Source organism: Chiloscyllium punctatum, chromosome 1 (genome assembly GCF_047496795.1).
Source record: "Chiloscyllium punctatum isolate Juve2018m chromosome 1, sChiPun1.3, whole genome shotgun sequence".
In the NCBI taxonomy this organism is placed as follows: Eukaryota; Metazoa; Chordata; class Chondrichthyes; order Orectolobiformes; family Hemiscylliidae; genus Chiloscyllium; species Chiloscyllium punctatum.
In genome coordinates this window covers 103559018-103583597 of record NC_092739.1, presented here as the reverse complement: position 1 = coordinate 103583597, position 24580 = coordinate 103559018, and the positions used below count along the sequence as shown (strand labels likewise).

The following is a 24580-nucleotide window of genomic DNA, read 5'->3' as shown; positions in this document are numbered from 1 at the left end:
AACCAGAATTGTGGTCACCATCACCAAAATGCTCACCCACTAACAAGCCCATCACTTGTCCCGGTTCGTTACCAAGTCCCAAATCCAATATGGTCTCCCTGCTGGTCGGACAATCTACATACTGAGTTAGAAAAGCTTCCTGGACACACTGCACAAACACCGCCCCATCCAATCTACTTGATCTAAAGAGCTTCCAATCAATATTTGGGAAGTTGAAATCGCCCATGAGTATTACCCTGTGGCTTCTGCACCTTTCCAAAATCTGTTTCCCAATCTGTTTCTCCACATCTCTGCTGCTATTGGGGGGCCTATAGTAAACACCCAACAAGGTGACTGCTCCTTTCCTATTTCTGACTCCAAAGGCAGATCCCCCTCGAACTGCCTTTCTGCAGCCGTTATACCATTTCTAATTAGCAATTTCTATGGGTCAGCTCTAGTCACTGTAACTCACTTTGATTATGCCATCCTGGGGCATGTGCTCTATATCTTTCTGAACCTGTGCCAACTTTAGAGGGTTATGTCTATAAGGATGTTGCTTAATCGGAACAGCATCTCCTATCTCTGCATCATGCAGAATTAGGTTAGTACTCCCAGTTTATTTCCGCATATCTCCCCATGTGATGATAATTCTTTCAGGTCATTTCGATTTTCTTGTGGATGGTAACTCAAATATTTACCCCAATTTTTTGACAACTTCCTCATTATCCAATTTGACTTGAGGAATGTCCAATTCAGAATCCTCTGAACCTGGTTCTTCCTTCTGTGCTGTAATCATTGACACCTCCTCTTGCTTTCCTTCCTTATCAAAATATCTTTTGAGCATATTCACATGATACACTGAGATTTCTTCCTGTCTGGAATCCTTATCAAGTAGTTCACCTCATTCAATTTCCTCTCAATTTGATATGGTCCACTAAACCTTACTTTTAAAGGCTCACCTGTCACTGGAAGTAACACCAATACCTTATCCCCAATTGCAAAATTGTGAATTTGAGATTCCTTATCTGCTTCTTGTTTCATTGCATGCTGTCAACTCAACTCTCCAGCTCTATTTAATCGTTCTCTAAAATTTGACACATAGTCCAAATGGGTGGTCTCTGAATTCTGACTTACTAATTTCTCTTTAATCTTACCCAAACATTAATTCAAATGACTGAATTTGGTTAATTCATTGGTGCATCTCCGATTGCAAAAAGTGCAAATGGAATTCCCTTATCCCAATCATCTGGATAATTCCTACCATAAGTCCTCAAGATGATTCTTCAGTGTTTGATGCCATCTCTCTAGCGCTCCCTGAGATTTGAATTGCTTTATTCCCAAGTTATCCATCATCTCTTTGAATAGTTTGGATGTGAAGTTTGATCCTTGATCTGAGTGGCTCTCTATTGGAAGTCTGTGTCTAGTAAATAAAATTTAAGTATATTTCTACAACCCTTTTAGCGGTGATATGTAATGGGGTTGTCTCTGAAAATCTAGTTGACACATCCATTATTGTTAATAAATACTTATTCCCACGTTTTGTTTGAGGTAGGGGACCTACGCAATCAATCACGACTCTTGTGAAAGGTTCCTCCAATATTGGAATAGGTATTAAAGGTACAGGTTTTATTACTGTCTGTAGTTTTCCAATTAGCTGACATATATGATGCGTCTGGCAAAATTCAGTTACATCTTTATGTAGTCCAGACCAGTAAAAATGTCTTTGTATTTTAGCTTGTGTTTTCCTCACTTCTAAATGACCTCCAAGTAGTAGCATCACCTTTCTATACCCTACTGGCACAACAATTTGCTGAATCTCTGCCCATTTTTCATCTGCTTGAATGTGTGATGATCTTCATTTCCTCATTAAGACATCATTTGTTACGTAATAACACACAGGAATGCATTCATTTTCTTTGTAAATGCCTTTTGATATAACTGTTTTAACTCTATCTTTCTGCTGTATTTCAGTCAGCTTAGCAGAGCTAACAATACTTGCATGTTTACCTATTTGCTCCTTCTCTGTTCCACTTACCCGATCAAAGAAAGTTTTGGATAACACTACGTCAACTTCCTTATCTGTGCCTTTTGATTTCTCCTCATTTAACTTGTGCCTCTGTGATCTTGTGAGCACACAATCAGGGAAAATTCCTCGATAAAGGTCTTTCATTTCTCAGTTACCTGTGTCTCCACAGGCTTTTCAATTAGAGTAGGCAGAATGCGTACTGGTGAAACAGCTGTATCATTTGCAAGGACAGATTGTATTCTTGGAGCTGAGAGTTTGTCCACTACTCCTACCACAAATTCTCCACTCTTCCCTGGACTCTCTAGCCTCACTTTACATAATTGAGTATTTTTTGTCTCACCATGAATTCCTGTTACCAGTACCTTCTATGGCAATAGTCTCAGGAGTATGTATCTCCTCATCCCTCAGCATTACACACTGAGAGGATCCTATGTCCTTAATATTGTAACTTCCTTACCTATTACTCCTGGCCTATGTGAATAAACTTTACCTTTGCATGTATATTTTTTAAGCAGATGAGGGACTTGCTCCTTAATCAACCTCTGATCATCTTGTACACTCTGAGGCAATTGTCTAACTTCCCTTGTATTTTTTGTTTCTAGTCCAACAAAACTTCCAGGCTTGTCTGGTTTTCCTGTATCTGGCTTTCTCCTAGTCCAACAGTGTGATTTTGTGTGGCCCACTTTATTACAAAGAAAACATCAGAGCTTTTTAATTTCTTTGTCACCCTCAAGGGTTTCATTTTTACCAGGTGGTAAATTATCCTTATGATCTTCACTGAGATCTACCTTTCCCTTTCCATGAAAGGATTTCTCTTTATCCCAATTTCTATCCCTCACGGACCGAAACTGGAAGTCAAACTGTGTTTATGGGTCAGCTCATAATCATCAGCCACTTCAGCTACTAACCTTGCTGTTTTAACTCTCCGCTCTTCCACCTGAGTTTTCACTACTTCAGGCAGTGAATTTTTGAATTCCTCACTGAGCCTACCGTCAGCCTTTATCTCCAGCCTTTTTAAGCTGCCTTTCTATTTTAAGTGTCAGCATTTGAAGTTCAAAAGCGCTCTCTTTCTCCCCCTCTTCTGCTTCTAATCATAAAACTGTTTCATTTCTGCTTCTCTTACCTTATAGAGTCCTAGAGATGTACAGCCTGGAAACAGACCCTTCGATCTAACCCGTCCATGCCGACCAGATATCCCAACCCAATCTAGTCCCACTTACCAGCACCTGGCCCATTTCCCTCCAAGCCCTCCTTATTCATATACCAATCCAAATGCTGTTAAATGTTGCAATTGTACCAGCCTCCTCCACTTCCTCTGGCAGCTCATTCCATACATCTACCACCCTCTGTGTGAAAAAGTTGCCCCATAGGTCTCTTCGAATTCAAGCTGCTTCATTTGCAATTGAATTCTTGCCATCTCTATAGATTCTTATGGTTTCTCCAGCAAATTTAAATGCTGACCGATTGCTGTAATTATCTCTCCTTTCCTCACAGAAGCAGGCAGTTCTGGTTCCAATTACTCTGCTAATTCTTGCAAGTTGGTCTTTTTGCAAAACCTCAAGTCACTGCATCCACATCCAGAAAACTTTTGGCGACTGAAAGAGCCATTACTATCTCAAGCTTTGTCTACCTAACCAAACCAACACCTGAAATATAGACCTTAGCATCTACCACTTGCTGTTTAAAATCTCACAAAGAGCCCCCAGTCTGTTCTAGACTAGGCCAGACCACTTAAAACATTCTTAAGCAGGCAGCCCTAGACCTAACTTTGCAATTTGTTTTGGTAAGTGTACAATGAAAATTACCTGGAGTAAGATAGCTAGGTTGACTACTAGATTTTAAAACAGAAAAAAATTTATTCACAAACATTACACAATGAAACACACAGAATCCCTACAGAGCTCAGCCTATTCAACTTGACTTAATTATGTTTTTCCGAATACACTCAACACTCCCAACAAGCAAACTCCTTTTAAAACCCAGTATAAATAGAACACATGCTTACAGGTTGAAGGGCAGAAAGAGCGAGTGAGCTCCCTGTTGAACTTTGCAGTTCAAGACAACTAAAAACAGCTCAGCTCAGCTAAAGAGCTGACCACTTTCCCCTCTTCATACAGGTCCCTTCCAAAGCATGACCACTTTAGCCTGAAGTCTCATCTGTTTACATATAAACACAAAGCCTCTCAAAATCTTTTTCATCTCTGTGCCAAACCAGACTGATCGGTGTCTGGCTGGTTTATTGCCCCTCTGAAAAAAAATCAAGGACAGAGTCTCCTTGAGACAATGAACAGCTTTTAGAAAAAGGGAACTAGCTTTGTGACACCATCACCCTCAAACTCCCTGCCAGCCTGACCACCCCCCTCACTCTCCCTGCCATCCCTGACCCCACCCTCTCGTTCTCCCAGCTAGCCCTACCCCCATGCCCACACTCTCCCCGCCAGCCCTGAATCATCTCTCACTCTCCCTGCCAGCCCTGAGCCCACCCCTCCCCCAACTCCCTCCTGCTGGACTGCCCCCCCAAATCGGCGGTGACTGTCACCCCAATCCACCTGCTGGCCCTGATCCCCACCCTCCAACTCCCCTGTCAGCCCTGACACCCCCCTCACTCTTCCCTCCCCCTCCTGACCCTCCTCGCTGGCCCCACCTTCCTAGCCCCTTTCTGCTTTCTTCACCTTCTTGCCCTGGCACCCCATCTCATATAGCTTACATACTTACACTTTCACAGGAGCTGTCAAAGTAGTTTGTCATGCTAGATATTTAAATTGCAGAATATGGTAACTGCTGTTTTAAAAGGAGTGTCATTTACCTTTGCAACCCCTATAAATTCTGCAAAACAAGGGACCTGCCAGTCATAAAAAAAACAGTGGAGTGGCATTTGAATGCAATTACCATTCCTTGGAAAATCTGTTAAAATGTTCTGACTTACCCAGGAAATGTTTTTTTAAAAAATACTAGTCTAACTCCTGGTTAACTGCTTCTGTATTCTCCTCAGCCCTGACATTGACAACACGATCCAGCACCTAATTGGTGTGTTCTATATGGCAAGATCTCTACCAAGTTGTGTCCACTTATCAACTAATCAGCATTCTTTTTGTACTGTAGAAAGTTGTTTTCCCTTTATGTTGGTAATTTCTACGCAGTGTTCTGATGACTGCAAGCTAAAAAGCTTTGACAAATTGTCTTTAAACAACAATTAAGTCCTAAGCATTATTGTAAATACGTAATGCTCAGTTTGTGCTAAGGTTAAGAATTTTTATTCTTGCAGATTTTCAACCGGATGTTAACTTTTACTGGTTGCGGGGTGAACGAACTGTTCCTCGGGGTCATCGGAAAGGGCGAGTAGATCCTATTCGTTTCCAGATTGATGACCAGCCTTACTGCCAAATTCGAGTTCCTAAACAACTCCCTGAGGTAATAAATAAAAACTGAAAGAACTGTGGATACTGGAAGTCAGAAACAAGAAACTTAAATTGCTGGAAAAGCTCAGCAGGTCTGGAAGAATCTTTGGAGAGAAATCAGAGTTAACGTTCTGGATCCAGAGTGACCCTTCCTCAGAACTCAGCGGAAGGGTCATTGAACTGGAAGTGTTAACTCTGATTTCTCTCCACAGATGCTGCCAGACCTGCTGAGCTTTTCCAACAAGTTAATGTCTGAGGTAATAGTTCAGTTAAGGTTTCACAGGGTCTTGAAGGCTTCTCCAGTTTGGTTTTAACTGGAAGTTTCCTGTGCTTTAGTTAACTGATGTTGGCATCACGCACTTATGAGTTAACTGATACAAAGTATAGGTAAAGTTCCTTCTATTTTGTTCTAATAATGTACCTTTGTAACTTAACAGGCCACTTCATTTTCTTTTGATTTATGATCATTAATATGAGTTTTTTTTGGAAAATTGTAATTAAGGAGTTAAGTTTTTCTTCAGTTTTTTCATGGAATGTCGATATTGTTGGCAAGGCTTGCATTTGTTGCCCATCCTTAATTTCCCTTGAACCATGTGGTTTTGTGGGGCCATTTCAGAGGTCATTGAGTCAACAGCATTGCTGTGTCGCATGCAGGCCAATCAGGTAAGGATGGAAGTTTTCTTTCCTGAAAGGACATTGGTGAACCAGATACCAGAGGTTATGTTTGTTGCTTAAAGCCACCCAAATGAGAAATGGATATGGAATTTTTATCTATTGCATATTAAGAGCAGGCACATTGACCATGAGAATAACCTGAAATAGTCAATGTCCAAATAAAGCAAGACCTGGAGTACATCCAGGTTTGGGCAGATAAACAGGAAGTAACATTGCCTGACATTTGTGCGAGAATGTAGTTCATGCCATGAGAAAATCCAATCATTTGTCCATGTGATTGAATGGTATTACTATTGAATCCCCTTTCATCAATACCTTGAATATACTGTTGACCAGGATCTGCCTGTAAATACTGTGATTGCAAGAACAGGTTAGAGGCTGGGAGTTCTGTGGTGATCAACTCTCCTCCCTTCTCTCAGCCTGTATGTCACTGAAAATGCACAAGTCAGGATGTAATATCCTCCACTAGTTTGGATGAATGCAGCTTCAACAAAGCTCAGTTTTACATTATCCAAGACACAGCAGCCTACTTGATTGGACTCCATCCACTATCTCCAACATTGACTCCATTCATGCACCATGGCACAGTGTGATTAGTGCAGTACATCACCAAAGTAGTTAATCGTCAGAGTATTGAGTACAGGAGTTAGGAGGTCATGTTGCAGCTGTACAGGACATTGGTTAAACCACTGTTGGAATATTGCGTGCGATTCTGGTCTCCTTCCTATCGGAAAGATGTTGTGAAACTTGAAATGGTTCAGAAAACAGTTACAAGGATTTTGCCAGGGTTGGAGGATTTGAGCTATAGGGAGAAGCTGAACAGGCTGGGGCTGTTTTCCCTGGAGTGTTGGAGGCTGACGGGTGACCTTATAGAGGTTTACAAAATTATGAGGGGCATAGATAGGATGAATAGACAAAGTCTTTTCCCTGGGGTTGGGGAGTCCAGAACTAGAGGGCATAGGTTTTGGGGAAAGATATAAAAGAGACCTAAGGGGCAACTTTTTCATGCAGAGGGTAGTACGAGTATGGAATGAGCTGCCAGACAATGTGGTGGAGGCTGGTACAATTGCAACATTTAAGAGGCATTTGGATGGGTATATGAATAGGAATGGTTTGGAGGGATATGGGCCAGGTGCTGGCAGATGGGACTAGATTGGGTTGGGATATATGATCGGCGTGCACAGGTTGGACCAAAGGGTCTGTTTCCATGCTGTGCATCCCTATGACTCTATCTTTGACAGCACTTTCCAAACCTGTGATCTTTGCCATCCAAAATGACAACCACCTACACATTTCTCTCCAAGATCCACACCATCCTGATTCCAATACTTTTCATGTCTCAGTATCCTGGAACTCCTGTCCTTACAGCACTGGATATTCCTACACTCCAGAGGTTGCAGTGGTTCAACAGGGCAACCCATCACCTCCAGGGTGGTTAGGTATGGGAAATAAATGCTGCCCTTGCCAATGTCGCCCATATCCTGTGAACAAATATAACAAAAACTGAGGAACTCTTTTAAAATATTCTTTAGCCTGTTATCCTTTAGTTTTTCTATTTATAGCTCCAGAATCAGAAAATTCATTGGTGCTGATATCTTTAAACTGTTTTCTGATTTTATTAATATTTACACAGCCTTTAAAGTTGCGTAGTTATTCATTGCTAAAATGCTAACTTAAATTATTGCTATTAAACTAGTTTATTTTTTTCAATGCTTTATTGTCAGACTGTCTTAGGTCCGACACCAAGAAATTAATGTTGTAACTTGGCATCTGGCCAATGCTAAATTTTTTTATTAATGCCTGAAAGTTAGCAGTAACCTTAAAATAAGCAATTTTAAAATTAAGCCTTTTTTTCCTAGTTTGTGCCCTTAGAACATTCAGTTCTTGAAGATGTTCCTGTTATTCATGTCGAACCATGCCGACTTCCATTATTTCAGCGGCAGTATGACAACAATATTTTCATTGGTAAGTGAAAATGGATTTGTGGATGCATTGCATATTTGAATAATTCAATATTTTATTAAACTATATACCAAACCATGGTTGTTTGATAAGGTACTGGAAAATAGAATTTAACTGAATTGTTATGTTGTGTTGCATTCCCCGTCTAACTGATCTGGAATTGCACTTGCATGTATTCTGTTAACAGGTTCAAAGATTTCTGATTCTTCCTGTTATGGACACACCCAATTTCATTTTGCTTCTGAGAAATTGAGGAGAGAAAAACTAATAAAAGACAACCTACCTGACCAGATTGAAGTGCGTTTGCGTGCCAATGGTATTGCAAGTTTGTTTGCTTGGACTGGAGCACAGGCAATGTATCAAGGTTAGAGTGTGCTAATTCATCAAAGATTAAATACAGTCAGTTCTGCTATAACGTGGTAGTCCTGTTCTTGTGCAACCTTGTGTTGTAAGAAAATCACGTAATAGCAGAACTAATAGGGCTGGAATCGCGTTATAACCAACACACATTTAAAGGTTTGTGCTTTAGAAAGTGTTCTCAATTCATCAGTCGTGTCATAGCGAATTGGCATTAACGAAACACGTGTTATAGCAGAATGACTTTACCTTGTTTTTGAATTATGTTGCCTTAATTTGTTCTCTCTGAACCCACCTTCATTTACTTCACTCATTCCTCTCATTTTGTATTTTATTTGAAGAAGCAGTCTGATTGCTCCGGGTCTTTTTTGACTATTAAGGAACGATATAAGAAGAACTGATGAAGAATTGCCCCTTTCAATTTGTGTACTCCCTCATTGAAAAACAACTGGGCAGGCCAATTTACTGCTTTAAAGTCAGCTTTATTGTCACTTGCAGGAGTTTTGTTTCAGAAAGGCATTGGTGGGAGAGGCTCAGTGTTAGGATAAGAATAAGTTATGGCTGTAGTTTTAACATTTTAATAAATTAGGTGTAGAAACAAATGCACATCTTTGTTCCATTATCTGAAGCTTTGATAGTATAATGTTGCTATTCAAGCAATTCATTTAATTGATGTTTAATGTACATCAAATGTCTGAAATGCTTCAGTACGACAATATGATATCTAAATAATTTTAATGGCTAGCATTTCACTACTAGAGGGTTTTTCAAATATGATAAATTGTCTTATTGAGGAAATTCAGTCAGTGAACTGAGTCATTGCAAGCCTGATATTATGCTTAGTATTCATTTAATAATTTTGAAACTAATTTTAAATTAACCACCAGAGAATTTGACTATTCTGTCAACCGAGTCTATTTGTCATTTAAACATGGCTGATATGTTTCTTAACTTTATTCTGCTGCCTTTTCCCCATTACCCTCGATCCCCTTGCGAATGGAGAATCTACTTATTACTGTATTAAATACCCTCAATACTTGGCCTCCACAGCCTTCTGCAGCAATGAGTTCTATAGATTCACAACCCTTTTGCTGAAGTAATTTCTCATCTCATTTATAAAGAATTGTCCCTTCACTCTGAGGCTGCGCCCTCAGGTCCTAGTCTTGTATTAGTGGAAACAAGCCTGACATTGCTGGTGGTCAGGTTGTTGGAGGGAATCTTGTGGGACAGGATTTACATGTATTTAAACAGGCAGGGACTGTTTAGGGACCATTAACGTGGCTTTGAGCCTGGGAAATCATATCTCACTAACTTGAGTTTTTTGAAGAACTAACAAAAAGGATTGATGAAGGCAGAGCAGTGGACATGATCTGTATGGACTTTAGTAAGGTGCTCAACAAGGTTCCTCATAGTAGACTGGCTAACAAGTTTAGGTCACACGGAATAGAGAGAGAACTGGCTTGAAGGTAGAAGACAGAGGGTGATGGTGGAGGGTTGTTTTTCAGACTGGAGGCCTGTGATTAGTAGTGCCCCACAAGGATTGGTGCTGGGTCCACTGCTTTTTGTTATTTGTATAAATAATTTGAATGTGAACATAAGACATATGGTTAGTAAGTTTGCAGAAGGCACCAAAGTTGGAGGTATAGTGGACAGCGAAGGAGGTTACCTCAGAGTACAATGGGATCTTGATTAGATGGGCCAATGGGTCAAGGAGTGACAGATGGAGTTTAATTTTGATGTGAGGTGCTGCATTTTGGAAAGGCAAATCAGGGCAAGACTTATACACTTTAAGATCTTTGGGAGTGTTACTTATCAAAGAGTTTGCGCTTTAGAAACAGTGTTCCCAATTTGTCAGTCATGTTCTAGCAAATTTGCATTAACGAAACATATTATAGCAGAATGACTTTGTGCTTTGTTTTTGAATTATGTTTCCTTAATTTGTTCTCTCCGAACCCACATTCATTTACTTCACTCTTTCCTCACATTTTGTATTTCATTCAAAAAAGCAGTCTGGTGCTCCAGGTCTTTTCTAACTATTAAGGAACAATATAAGAAGAACTGATGAGGAATGAATCTAAAGATTGATTCATTGAATGAATGTATCCGTGAACGAATGAATTATTGGCATGCAGGTTTATAATTTCTTGAAAGTGGAGTCACAGGTAGCTAGGATAGTGAAGACAACATTTGGTGTTCTTGCCTTTATTGGTCAGTGATTGAGTATAGGAGTAGTTCGGTGATTTTCTGGCTGTACATGTCATTGGTTAGGCCACTGTTGGAATATTGTATGCAACGCTGGTCTCTCTGCTATAGGAAGGATGTTATGGAACTTGGAAGGGTTCAGAAAAGATTTACAAGCATGTTGCCAGGGTTGGAGGGTTTGAGCCAAAGGGAGAGGCTGACTAGACTGGAGCTATTTTCCTGGGAGCGTCAGAGGTCGAAGGGTGACCTTCATAGAGATTTATAAAATCATGAGGGGTAAATAGACAGGTCTTTTCCCTGGAGTGGGGGAGTCCAAAACTAGATGGCATATGTTTAGGCTGAGAGGGGAAAGGTTTAAAAGGGACCTAATGGGCAAGTTTTTCACATTTATCGTTTTTTTTAAGAAACTTTACATGTCAGGCTGTCTCTCTCTCTGGATCTCTTCTTCCTGACTGTGCAAAGCTTACTGATCGTGTGCTTTCAACAGGCCCTCTCTCAAATAACAAAGTTATGATTAAATTATGCTTCTAAATAGTTAAATTATATCTCTAATTTGGTCATGATTATTGAAGATTTATAAAGAAGCAAAATATCCTAGATGTGATTGCAAAAATACTTTTCAGGAATAAAGCAGTTTGATCTGTTCATTTAGAAAGTCGCAAAAAAAATCAGTTTAACGAGCAATAGGATTCCCATTGAGTGACAACACCACTATATCTCCAAGTGAAGCTAGCCCAGGCGTGCTCCTGTCTGATCATGTTCACAGCTCCTTTGGTATGTGACAGAATTTACCAAAAGATTTAGTTTTGTATTGTAAAAGCTTCTTTCCAAAGTTAATTGAATTCAGTAATTAATTGGTACACTTTTTTAAATCCAGAATGTTCAAACAGTTTCATATTCTAGTTCTTATATCTTAAAACATAAATAACTTTGAACAGTGAAAAATATTTTCAGTTGAGCTTTTACTGAAGGTAATAAAAAATTTAACGTTCAAAATGAGTCTTCTAAAATTGATGTATTTTTGTTATTTCAGGATTCTGGAGTGAGGCAGATGTAACCCGACCATTTGTTTCTCAAGCTGTGATTACAGATGGAATTTATTTCTCCTTCTTTTGCTATCAATTGAACACCCTAGCTCTGACTGTCAGTGCAGACCAGCATAACAACCGCAAAAACATTTGCTGGGGGACAGAAAGTATGCGCCTGTATGAGGCTGTTGAAGGCGACAATGTGATAGGGTTCAACGATGAAGTCCTGAGCCTACTTGTTCGCTTCTTACTCAATAGACCAGAATCAGTGGAAAGTAACCTAAGTGGAATGTAACATTTTGAACGTTTGTAAGTACTTTAAAAATTGTAACATGTTGAAAGTACATATATGTAAGCATTTCAGTTTTAAGTGCTTAAAATACATTATTCAGAAAAGCCCCAGCATTTTTTTCTTGTGAAGTTTTTTATGAAATGATTGGGAATCTTCTGTATCCCTAATGTTTGTTTAAAGTCCATTCCAACTTGTTAACCACGCATTTTAAGTGTTAAGATAATTGAATAGAAGACTTGCGATAGTTAGGTCAGATTTGATGGGGACTAATAAAACTATATTATTTGCATGATTGGTTACAATCAGGATGTGCTAAATAGGAAAGGAAATGGAGATGTTCAGGCATCTGAAATATAAAGTAAATAGTCCCTAGGGCAAAGCATCAAAATAACTGAGCAACTTCTAAAGTGTAAGGAAGGTGTGTGTAAACAAATCATGTTAATCTAATGTAAACTTGCACGTATTCTTGCCTAACCTGTATCAAAAAATGAGAAGTAGTCAAGAAAACATTGGGAATAAATGTAGTGGCAAGTGGCCAGTAAAATTATTAAACCAACATCCAGTTATCTTTAGAAGGATTAATTTCATAGGAAAACGTTTAAACAAATTGACCTAGTGGAGATGCATGAGGGACTGTTGGGTAATAAGTAATAATGAGTACAGTAAACCTCGAAGAATCAGATGCTTTTGATATGAGATTTTTGAATATTCAAGAAAAGAATCAGACGAGCATTTCAACTTGTAATGAACAAATGAGAATATGAAGTGAAATAAGGAAAGCTTTCAAAACCTGTAAATGGAAATGCAGCACATGCAACAGCTGTTTCAGCTTCATTATATGGATGCCTATGAAATGCATTGCCATTTGAAGAGCCTCACTGCTTGAACTCTGAGCCCCACGTCTTCAGAACATGGTCACCCACTCTAGCTGTGGTCAAAACATTTTCATCCATTGTGCACATTATTTACAGTATAATGGAAGGCAACAGTGGTTGCTCCTGAAGCAGAGTCTTTGCACTTCTCCCAGTCCCAGTCCCAACCCAACCTGTCCACTGAAGTTTTCATCTGCCGATTTTACAGCCCCAGTGCAGGCATATGAAGTAAATGTGCTAGATCTCATTGTTCACTTCTCTGTGGAAACTAGTGTGCTGCTTACAGATGATGAACCACCTCCTGTGTGATTTCTTTCCCTCCTGTGTTCTATCATATCCTTGCATTATATTATTAAGTTGTCCCCACTTCAGTGATCCCCTCTGCATTCTAGCTTTCTGATTCCAATGTGTACGTTATTTCCAGTCTCTCTTCCTACAGCAATTGGAGCCTGATAATCCCTCAACTTTTTATGGTTTGACTCCTAGGACTGATTATGGTCCATTCTCTTGAGCAACTTGAAAACAAAATCAAGTTGCTGGAAGAGCTCAGCAGGTCTGGTAGATCAGTGAAGAGAAATGAGAGTTAACGTTTTAGGTCCGGTGACCCTGAACTGGTAGCTGTTCAGCTCCCTGACTGACTTCCTGTAATTCTGCAGACGAGTTGCACTGGACCCACAGGTATGGTAATGGCACCCTCCCCAAACTGTAGAAAGAGACTCTTTGACCCTGACCACCCAAGTGACCTACTGACTGTGCTTTTGCCCCAGAATAAATTTAGAGGCTGGCCTTGACTTAATTGTGTCATCAGTATGGTGGGAAATGGCCATTTGATTGATGTACATGCAGTGTTTGGTGCATACATGGTTCAGATGTGAGATTGACCAAACAACTCTGACATTCTGCAAAAAGACCACCCCCTGGACTGATGATTTCTGGCAAGCTACTCGGCTTTGCGTGTCAAACTGCAAGACCAGCCAAAAGCTGTGTGAGCCTTTAAGATGTGGCTGAGGAGATAAAGTGTTAAAATGTAAGGCAAGATGGATGTGGTGAGCATGAGGTAGATGTGAAGTGAATGCGTGCTAACAAGGGAGTTACAGAGCAAATGGTCTTTGCAGAATGCTTGATAGGGATGGGGACTGAAATATAAATTTGGTAGGGTCGCCTGATAGTCCTGTGTGTGCAACTCTTGCCAAAGGATGTTGATACTTGGTGTTCAACAAGAAGGTCTGAAGGAATAAACGGTCAGCTGGTGTCATGAGTTTTTGGTTTCTAATGTCTATCCAGAAGATGTGAGAATGGGAGCCTGAATTTCATGAGGTGAGGACAAAAATGAGGGTGATAATGAGCAAAAGTCCCTGTTAATCGGCCGCTCGTTAGTAAACATGGCAGATGGAATAGAATGTGGGGAAATGTGAGGTTATATATGTTGGCAGGAAGAGGATCTGGATATTGTTTTAACTGAGAAAGACTGCAAAAAACTATGGAATAGGGATTCGGGACACCAAGTCCATGCTAGCATCCAGGTTCAGTGGGTAATAGGGAAGACAAATGGAATCTGGGCTTTATTTCAAAGCTAATTAAGTATGAAAGTAAGGAGGTTTTGCTAAAACTATACAAGGCGCTAGTCAACTTTGCTGTGATACTGTGAACAGTTTTGGGCCCTGTATCTAAGAAAAGATAAACTGGTATTGGTGGCAGTCCAGAGAAGGATCAGTATGCTGATACCAAGTATGGACGGACTATTTTATGCAAAGAAGTCGAGAAGATTGGGCCAGTACTTGTTTGGAGCTACAAGAATGAGAGTTGATCTTATTAAAACATACAAAATTCTTTAAGGGCTTCATAGGGTAGATGAAGAAAGGTTGTTTCCTCGTGGGAGAATCTAGGACCAGAGGACATAATCTCAGAATAAGGGGTTGCACTCTTTGGTAGGAAACGTAGAAGGAAATGGGCCAAACACAGGGAAATGAGAGTAGTTTCGTTTTGGAAACCTGGTTTGCATGGGCGAATTGGCAGTGAATGGTTTCATGGTCATCAGTAGATTCTTAATTCCAGATTCTTTTCAAAATTCAAATTCTACCATTTACCGTGGTGGGATTTGACCTTGATTCCCCAGAATATTGAACGAGTTTCTGGATTAGTAGTCTAGCAATATTACCACTAGGCTATCACCTTACCTTACCTATATGGCAGAACAGAGTTGAAAGGCCTACCTTTGCTCCTGTTATGTCAAGAGTCTTGTCTCAACATCTGGTCTTCGCTCGAAAATGTGACTTGCTCTTAATATCGAGAAAGGCCTTGCTCGACATCTCTCAATTCTACCAAATTATTTCTCTAGTCCATATCATCCAGAGCCTTGAAAGATTAAGAACTGTTCAAGAGTTTTTCCTCCGATGCAATAATTCTTAAAATTGCACTTGTGAAATGATGATAACAGATAAATTACCTTAAGTTGTTCGGTTTACAAAGGGGAATATTAGTTTTGTTTGATAATTGAAAAGCAAGCAAATAAGCAGCTGCAAGTATGCAAACTTGCAAAAGCAATGAATGTACCACTGCATTAGAAAATGCAGGTGCCACCTGATTTTGATGTCAAACCACATTCTTCATGTTTATGCCGTAGGAATATAACAACATTGATTTGGTGACTAAAGCATGACTATTCAATTAGACTGTGCTGGCTTTACTTTCTGTATATATTTGCTTATCGTTGATCAATTGTGTTGTAGGGCAAGGTACAATCAGTTGCATTGGTGGAAAAAAATTGCAAATTGTATTTTACAATACAATGAGAATATGCATGGTTTATTTGTCAACTTGATTAAAAAAAAATCATTTTAATGCAAGTTGAGAACTTTTATTTGCTGACCTTATGGTTGGTATTTATTAGAATGGTTTGGCACTTAAGCAGAAAAATGCATTTTCAATTTCATGTCATTCGAAATTGAAATTCCTTTCCTTTTGTTTTGCTAATTCATTTTTCACAATTGTAATACTGTACTAATTTCCACTACACAGGTGAATGAAATCTATGAAAAGGCTTTTATTTTTACTGTGGAGACTGACATTCACCTTTTTCTAATTCCACTGGATACATTAATCCAAATACAGTTCTGAAACAGCTGGACATTTTTTTTAAATCCAACATATTTGGGTCAGTGTTAAGGTCTGTTGACTCACCTCTAAAATAGTGCATTGTAATTTAATGTTCAGTCATTGCTGTGTTCGAGTGCAGCAATTTGCTGTCATATTCAGGCAGTAGGCCCAGAATCCCCATAGTGCAGAAAGAGGCCATTGGTCCATCCCTGACCCTCCAAAGACCTCTCACCCAGATATCTACCCTATCCCTGTCATCTCTCTCATGCTGTGGCTAATCCATCTAGTCTGTATATCCCTGGACATTATGGATAATTTAGCATGGCCAACCCACTTAATTTACATGTGCTTGACAGTGGGAGGAAACCAGAGCACCCAGCAGAAACCCACACAGATATGGGGGAGAATATACAAGCTCCACACAGACAGTAACCAAAGGCTGGAACTGAACCTGGGAGGCTGGTACTGAGGCAGCAGTGTTGACCACTGAGCCAGCATGCTGCCCTGTAGGTAGTTAAGATATTAAATATAGGTCATGGAAAATGTAGGCAATACCTTATTTACAATTCTAGGATAGTACAAGCCAGTGTGAGCTGAAGTGAAGACAACAGGTAAATATGTGACTTTCTTTGTATTCCTTCAGCCTAAACTAAAACTGAGTTGCTACTCTTCTGGGTGCCCTGGCTGCCACTAAGATTGAGTCCCTCCTTGTGGAAATAGCTTCTGGTCGAGCACCAAAATAGCAATTCCCAGAGTGGGGATTTCTTTTCCAACAGCTATGAGATAATTATTTTTGAAATCATAGAGGAGGTTTGCAGCCTCAAGTGACCACTGTTTCTATTGGCACTGCTGAGGCAGGTGCCATTTTAAATAGGACAGTAACCCTGGTGTTTAGTTACATAATTGGCTGACACCCATAAAATTGTGGAAGGGAGGAATACTGGTGGCTACCAATGAGTGCCCATGATCAGATTTTCTGGCTGACATCAAGGTGTCTGGTCAGTCATCAAAACTTTTGGTAACAGTAATTCATTCTTCTTGATTCTAAAGCCAGTGATTAAAATCAAAATTTGTAAAGGGATACTTGGCTTTGAATCTTAACCCTTAGGTATGATTATACCACAATTTTTAAATTGATTTTATAACGCAATTGTGCAGATTTCCAGTGTGATTTCATAATGTCTTGGGAGTATTCTAATCTGCTTTAAAACCAAATACTGCATAGGTTGGAAATCTGAAATAGAAACAGAAATTTGAAGTCAGGCAGCATCTCTAACGGAAATAATGATCTTTTTAAATCTTTCATCAGCTTGATTGTCCAAAATGATCAAATGTCCAATGAAATAACTGCTGTCTGATCCGCTTTTTTTTATTCTTACATGGGTTGTAGGTGTTGTTGACAAGGCCAAATATTGTGCCTATAATCTATTTGAACTGAGTGGTTTGCTGCACCATTACCGAGAATATTTACATTACTATAGGTCTGGATTCACACATAGACCAGACTGGGTAAGGACAGCAAATGTCTCTACATAAAAGACAATAGTGAACAAGATGGGTTTTTATGACAATAAATGAATATTTTCACTGTTACCTTCACTGACAGTAGCTTTCAATTTCAGATTTTTTAATTGAATTTGAATTCCACCCCATTGCTGTGGTGAGAATTGAATCCATGTGTCCGAGCATTAGTCTGGGCTGTGGGTTTACCGATCTATTGAATTCATCACTGTCTCCCAAAAGCATTGGTATTTGTGACTCATGCTAATGTGGAGCCTGTCTTCTCAACTGTTAGTTATTCAAGTGTTGGTCACAACATTCTCCTTAAATCCTACACCAGATGCACTTATGCACTTCTCACTGCGTTATCTTGCAATTTGAATCTAAATTAAACGTAAAATCCTGATTTTTAAATCTGTTAAACTCATTTTGATACAGCAAGTAATTGAGGTAAAAAAAGTTGGGTAAATGGAGTACATTGTGAGGAAATGTGAAGATGTTCATGTTGGAAGGGAGATCAAAAGAACATATTTAAATATAAAAAATTCAGAAAGCTACAACATTAAGAGACTTGTGCACAAAACACAAAGCTAGGACACAGGTACAGCTTAGGAAGGCTAATGGAATGATGGCCTTTATTTCAAGGACATTGGATATAAGAATTGGGACGTCTTTCTGCAACTCTACAAGGTGCTGGTGAGACTACATCTGGAGTACTACATCTTGGTCCACGTATTTAAGGAAAGATACCATTTCATCTGATCTATTTCAGAGAAAATTATTCGTATGATTTCTGGTATGGAAGGATTGTCTTATGAGCAAAGGCTCAGTAGATTGGGGCGCATTGAAACATTGATTCTTAAGGGGCTTGATGGTAAATAATCAGAGGATGTTTCACCTCATGGGGCGAGTCTAGGACTAGAGGGCATCATCTCAGAATAAAGGGATATCAATTTAAAACTTGAAGAAACATTTCTTTTCTCTGAGGATTCAGACTTTGGAACTCCTTGATACATACAGCTGTGGGGTAGAGTCCTTGTGCATGTTTAAAGCTGAGACAGATAAATTCTTGATCAATAGGGTGATTGAGGGTTCCGGAGAAAATACAGGAAAGTGGATATGAGGATTATCTGATCAGCCATTATCTAATTGAAAGTTAAATAGCCTCAAAGGGCTCAACGGCCTTCCTCCTACTTATGGCTTTTGGTCTTTTGGTCTTGTGGTCTTATGGTTTATAACTGCCTTATCATCTTGACTCCAAATCGAAACTGATGATTTCACATATATTAAATGCATGACATGTAGCATGGAGCCAGAAAAGCTGTTGCTGGTACTGCTTCCTGCAGCAAACAGCTAAAGTAACAGATCTATTAGTTGCTGTTCTAATATAATTACTACTTCAAAGCTGATGCCATATACTTAACTAAAGATATAAAGTAATGGAAGATACAGTGACAGGAAAGAGTGCTGCAGTGTCGTTAAGTCATTGGAAGAGTATTAGAAAGTCCAACTTACTCATTCGTTACCAGGCTATTGTGGCTTTCATATTGTAGTTATTTTAACCTGACTTACTACAACAGATATACTGTACTGCACTCCTGATAATTGCTCTTTGCATCAACGAGTAAATAACTAGTTAACATTCATTGCTGCAATATAGCTTAACATGGAGTATAATTCTGCCCAACTTCTGAGCATTTAATGCGAAATAAAACTAATTTGCATTGTAGAATAAATTACTAGATCAGTTCTGCAAAACTGATTGTAACTGCAACTAGAAACAAAATGCCTGTTCTATGTCACGGGCAGTTCATTGATCACAATCCCCATTAAAACTATATACTTCAGCTTCTGAGTGTACTTATTTATCTTTGAAATCTGAAGAGAGAAATCGGTTAAATGTAATCGAATTGGGGACAGCAAGTTTACTTGTTCGAAGATCAAGAATTGAAAGTAACTAAGAAATTGGCAAGCAATCAAAAGAATTTTATCTAGAGGAAAGCTTAAGAAAAAAAAACTCATTAGGAATCAAAATTCTATTCATGACAGATGATGCTTCAAAAATTTGAACTACAAATAGAATTACAATCAAGACACTTATTTCTTTGAAAATCTTTTGGTGATGAAGCAGCATAAGCTTAAAGTAATTTGCTACAGTAAAACTTTGTTTTTTAGCATCACAACTTTCTAAACCGAGTAACCATTTGATGTTTAATAATGCCAAAATGTATGCTTTCAAGCATCGTTATTTTATGTTCAATACCTCTCGTGATTAGACTTAGAGTCATAGAGATGTACAGCATAGAAACCGACCCTTCGGTCCAACCTGTCCATGCCGACCAGATATCCCAACCCAATCTAGTCCCACGTGCCAATACCCGGCCCATATCCCTCCAAACCCTTCCTATTCATATACCCATCCAAATGCCTCTTAAATGTTGCAATTGTACCAGCCTCCACCACATCCTCTGGCACCTCATTCCTTACACGTACCACCCTCTGCGTGAAAAAGTTGCCCATTAGGTCTCTTTTATATCTTTCCCTTAAAACCTATGCCCTCTAGTTCTCGACTCCCCAACCCCAGGGAAAAGACTTTGTCTATTTACCCTCTCCATGCCCCTCATAATTTTGTAAACCTCTATAAAGTCACCCGTCAGCCTCTGACGCTCCAGGGAAAACAGCCCCAGCCTATACAGCCTCTCCCTATAGCTCAAATCCTCTAACCCTGGCAACATCCTTGTAAATCTTTTCTGAACCCTTTCAAGTTTCACAACATCTTTCCAATAGGAAGGAGACCAGAAATGCACACAATATTCCAACAGTGGCCTAATCAATGTCCTGTACAGCTGCAACACAACCTCCTAACTCCTATACTCAATACTCTGACCAATAAAGGAAAGCATACCAAATGCAGCCTTCACTATCCTGTCTACCTGCAACTCCACTTTCAAGGAGCTATGAACCTGCACTCCAAAGTCTCTTTGTTCAGCAACACTCCCTAGTACCTTACCATTAAGTGTATAAGTTCTGCTAAGATTTGCTTTCCCAAAATGCAGCACCTTGCTTTTATTTGAATTAAACTCCATCTGCCACTTCTCAGCCCATTGGCCCATCTGGTCCAGATCCTGTTGTAATGTGAGGTAACCCTCTTCCCTGTCCACTACACCTCCAATTTTGGTGTCATCTGCAAACTTACTACTTGTACCTCTTATGATTGCATCCAAATCATTTATGTAATTGACAAAACGTAGAGGACCCAGCACCGATCCTGTGGCACTCCATTGGTCACAGGCCTCCAACTGAAAAACAACTCTCCACCACCACCCTTTGTCTTCTACCTTTGAGCCAATTCTGTATCCAAATGGCTAGTTCTCCCTGTATTCCATGAGCTCTAACCTTGCTAATCAGTCTCCCATGGGGAACCTTGTCGAACGCCTTACTGAAGTCCATATGGATCATATCTACTGCTCTACCCTCATAAATCTTTGTTACTTCTTCAAAAAACTCAAACAAGTTTGTGAGACATGATTTCCCACGCACAAAGCCATGTTGACTATCCCTAATCAGTCCTTACCTTTCCAAATACATGTACATCCTGTCCCTCAGGATTCCCTCCAACAACTTGCCCACCACTGAGGTCAGACTCACCGGTCTATAGTTCTCTGGCTTGTCTTTACCGCCCTTCTTAAACCGTGGCACCACGTTTGCCAACCTCCAGTCTTCCGGCACCTCACCTGTGACTATTGATACAAATATCTCAGCAAGAGGCCCAGCAATCAATTCTCTAGCTTCCCCCCTAGTTCTCAGGTACACCTGATCATATCCTGGGGATTTATCCACCTTTAACTATTTCAAGACATCCAGCATTTCCTCCTCTGTAATCTGGACATTTTGCAAGATGTCACCATCTATTTCCCTAAAGGATCTTCCATATCCTTTTCCACAGTAAATACCGATGCAAAATATTAATTTAGTATCTCCCCATTTTCTGCAGCTCCACACAAAGGCCACTTTGCTGATCTTTGAGGGGCCCTATTCTCTCCCTAGTTACCCTTTTGTCCTTAATATATTTGTAAAAACCCTTAATTCTGTTTGCCAAAGCTATCTCATGTCCCCTTTTTGCTCTCCTGATTTCCCTCTTAAGTGTACTCCTACTTCCTTTATACTCTTCCTGACATATGCTTGCTTCTTTTTCTTAATCAAACCCTCGATTTCTTTAGTCATCCAGCATTCCCTATACCTACCAGCCTTCCCTTTCATCCCGACAGGAATATACTTTCTCTGGATTCTTGTTGTCTCATTTCTGAAGGCTTCCCATTTTCCAGCCGTCCCTTTACCTGCGAACGTCTGCCTCTAATCAGCTTTCGAAAGTTCTTACCTAATACCGTCAAAATTGGCCCTTCTCCAATTTAGAACTTCAACTTTTAGATCTGGTCTATCCTTTTCCATCAGTATTTTAAAACAAATAGAATTATGGTCACTGGCCCCAAGTGCTCCCCCACTGACACCTCAGTCACCTGCCCTGCCTTATTTCCCAAGAGTAGGTCACATTTTGCACCTTCTCTAGTAGGTACATCCACATACTGAATCAGAAAATTGTCTTGTGTGCACTTAAGAAATTCCTCTCCATCTAAACCCTTAACATTATGGCAGTCTCAGCCTATGTTTGGAAAGTTAAAATCCCCTACCATAACTACCTTATTCAGCTTACAGATAGCTGAGATCTCCTTACAACTTTGTTTCTCAATTTCCCTCTGGTTATTAGGGGGTCTATAATACAATCCCAATAAGGTGATCATCCCTTTCTTATTTCTCAGTTCCACCCAAATAACTTCCCTGGATGTATTTCCGGGAACATCCTCCCTCAGCACGGTTGTAATGCTATCCCTTATCAATAATGCCACTCCCCCTCCTCTCCTGCCTCTCTTTCTATTCTGCCTGTAGCATTTGTATCCTGGAACATTAAGCTGCCAGTCCTGCCCGTCCCTGAGCCATGTTTCTGTAATTGCTATGATATCCCAGTCCCATGTTCCTAACCATGCCCTGAGTTCATCTGCCTTCCCTGTTTGGACTCTTGCATTGAAATAAATGCAGTTTAATTTATTAGTCATACCTCGTCTCTGCCTGCCCTGACTGTTTGACTCACTTCTGTTCTCAGCTGTACCTGTCTCAGATCGATCTCTTTCCTCATTATCTCCCTGGGTCCCGCCACCACCCCACCTTACTAGTTTACATCCTCCTGAGCAGTTCTAGCAGATTTCCCTGCCAGTGTTTTAGTCCCCTTCCAATTTAGGTGCAAGCCGTCCTTCTTGTACAGGTCACTTCTACCCCAAAAGAGATTCCAATGATCCAAAAATGTGAATCCTCCCATACACCAGATCCTCAGCCATGCATGCTGTATCCTCCTATTCCTGCCCTCACTCGCTCATAGCACTGGGAGTAATCCAGATATTACTACCCTTGAGGACCTCCTTTTTAAATTTCTGCCTAACTCTCTGTAATCTCCCTTCAGAATCTCAACCTTTTCCCTTCCTATGTCATTGATTCCAATGTGGACAATGACCTCTTGCTGGCCCCTCTCCCCTTTGAGAACATTCTGCATCGTCTCTGAGACATCCTTGATCCTGGCACCAAGGAAACAATACACCATTCTGCTTTTTCTCTGCTGGCCACAGAAATGTCTGTCTGTACCTCGGACTACAGAATCCCCGAACACAATAGATCTCTTGGAGCTGACGTACTCCTCGTTGCATTAGAGCCAGTCTCAATACCAGAAACTTGGCTGTTCGTGCTCCGTTCCCCTGAGAATCCATCACCCCTACATTTTCCAAAACAGCATACCTGTTTGAAATGGGTATATCCACAAAAGACTCCTGCACTAGCTGCCTACCTCTCTTCCCTTCCTGAAGGTAACCCATCTATGTGACTGTATCTGAGACTTTCCCCCCTTCCTATCACTGCCATCCATCACATACTGTTGCTGTTGCAAATTCCTCATCGCTTCTATCTGTCTCTCCAACCAATCCACTCGGTCTGGTAAGATTTGCATCCAACAGCATCTATGGCAGATATAATCCGCAGTAACCCTTAAAGTCTCTCTAAACTCCCATATCTGACAAGAAGTACATATCACTGCAAAGGCCATTTTTGCTCCTTCACAATCTACAGACCCAGAAAATGATACCGTCTTCTTCCTTTACAAAAGGAAGGTTAAATTAATAGCTATGGCTTATATTTTAAGTTTAATCAAGAGACTTTTCTCCAAAAACATATAATCAAGAAAGAACCTACTGTACTCACTAATACAGCCTTTCTCTTGGACAGACTTAAAACAACAATTAACTTATCTGATTCTGTGTTGTGAACTTCGCCAAAACCGGTTCCTCCAAGATTAGTTGTGAAATTCTCTGTTCATTTTCCCAGTTGCACTCCGCTGTCCAGCGATATCTCTCTCTCCTACACTGTCCTCACCATGTGCTTCCTTTGTCTGTTCTTCTCTCTTTTAAAACTGCTGTTGTTTTGACTCTTTTTTCCAAAATTCCAAAACAGTGCAACAGCATATAAAACAGTAATTGCTGCTCCTGGAATTTGAGGAAATCACCTCCAGCACCTAAAATACCTCAAAAAAAAGGAGCAGCTTCCACAGCCAGAAATTTTTCCCATCCTCCATCTTTGATTACCTAGAATCATTCTTGATTAAGTATTATTTTTTCATCATGAGCATATGGGCATTGCTGGCTGGGTCAGCATTGAAAGCCCAGCCCTCATGAGTGTGTTTGAGGGTGAGCTACCTTCTTGAATCACTGGAGTCCATTTATGTGGGTGTGTTGACAATGATGTTAGGGAAAAATTTCCAGGATTTTGACCCAGTCACATGGAAGGAACACATATTAGAAGAATACATGGCTTGGAGGGGAGATGGCGGTGTTCCGGTCTGCTGCCTTGGCCTTCTAGATTGCAGTGGTTGGGTGTTTGGAAAGTGCTGTTAAGGAATCTCTGTGAACTTTTGCAATGCATCTTGAAAATCTACCCACTTATACATCATTGTTTGAATAAGATATAAATATCTTAGTCAGTTTCTTTCAGCTTTTACTGGGTTTTTAAAGAATTTAAATGATAAAACCAGGAATAGACAACACAGACCCCAAGATTGCTCTGCTACCCAGGATAGATAACAAGAGGTTGTTTTCCCC

At 40.0% G+C, this 24580-nt stretch overlaps 1 protein-coding gene across 2 annotated transcripts in view; it reads left to right on the top strand.

Moving 5' to 3' along the window:
• mrps30 (mitochondrial ribosomal protein S30) overlaps positions 1-24580 on the top strand; it is a 57737-nt gene that overhangs the window by 5149 nt on the left and 28008 nt on the right. Inside the window, exons 2-5 of one of the 2 annotated variants that reach the window (XR_011960771.1) lie at positions 5271-5416; positions 7938-8043; positions 8228-8404; positions 11633-11936. Coding sequence is in view for 1 of the 2 variants with exons in the window: in XM_072571645.1 (XP_072427746.1) it covers positions 5271-5416; positions 7938-8043; positions 8228-8404; positions 11633-11922 (719 nt within the window). In the remaining variant the exon portion in view is untranslated. Of the gene's footprint in view, positions 1-5270; positions 5417-7937; positions 8044-8227; positions 8405-11632; positions 15638-24580 lie in introns of those variants that run through there. The other variant, XM_072571645.1, reaches the window with a different exon arrangement.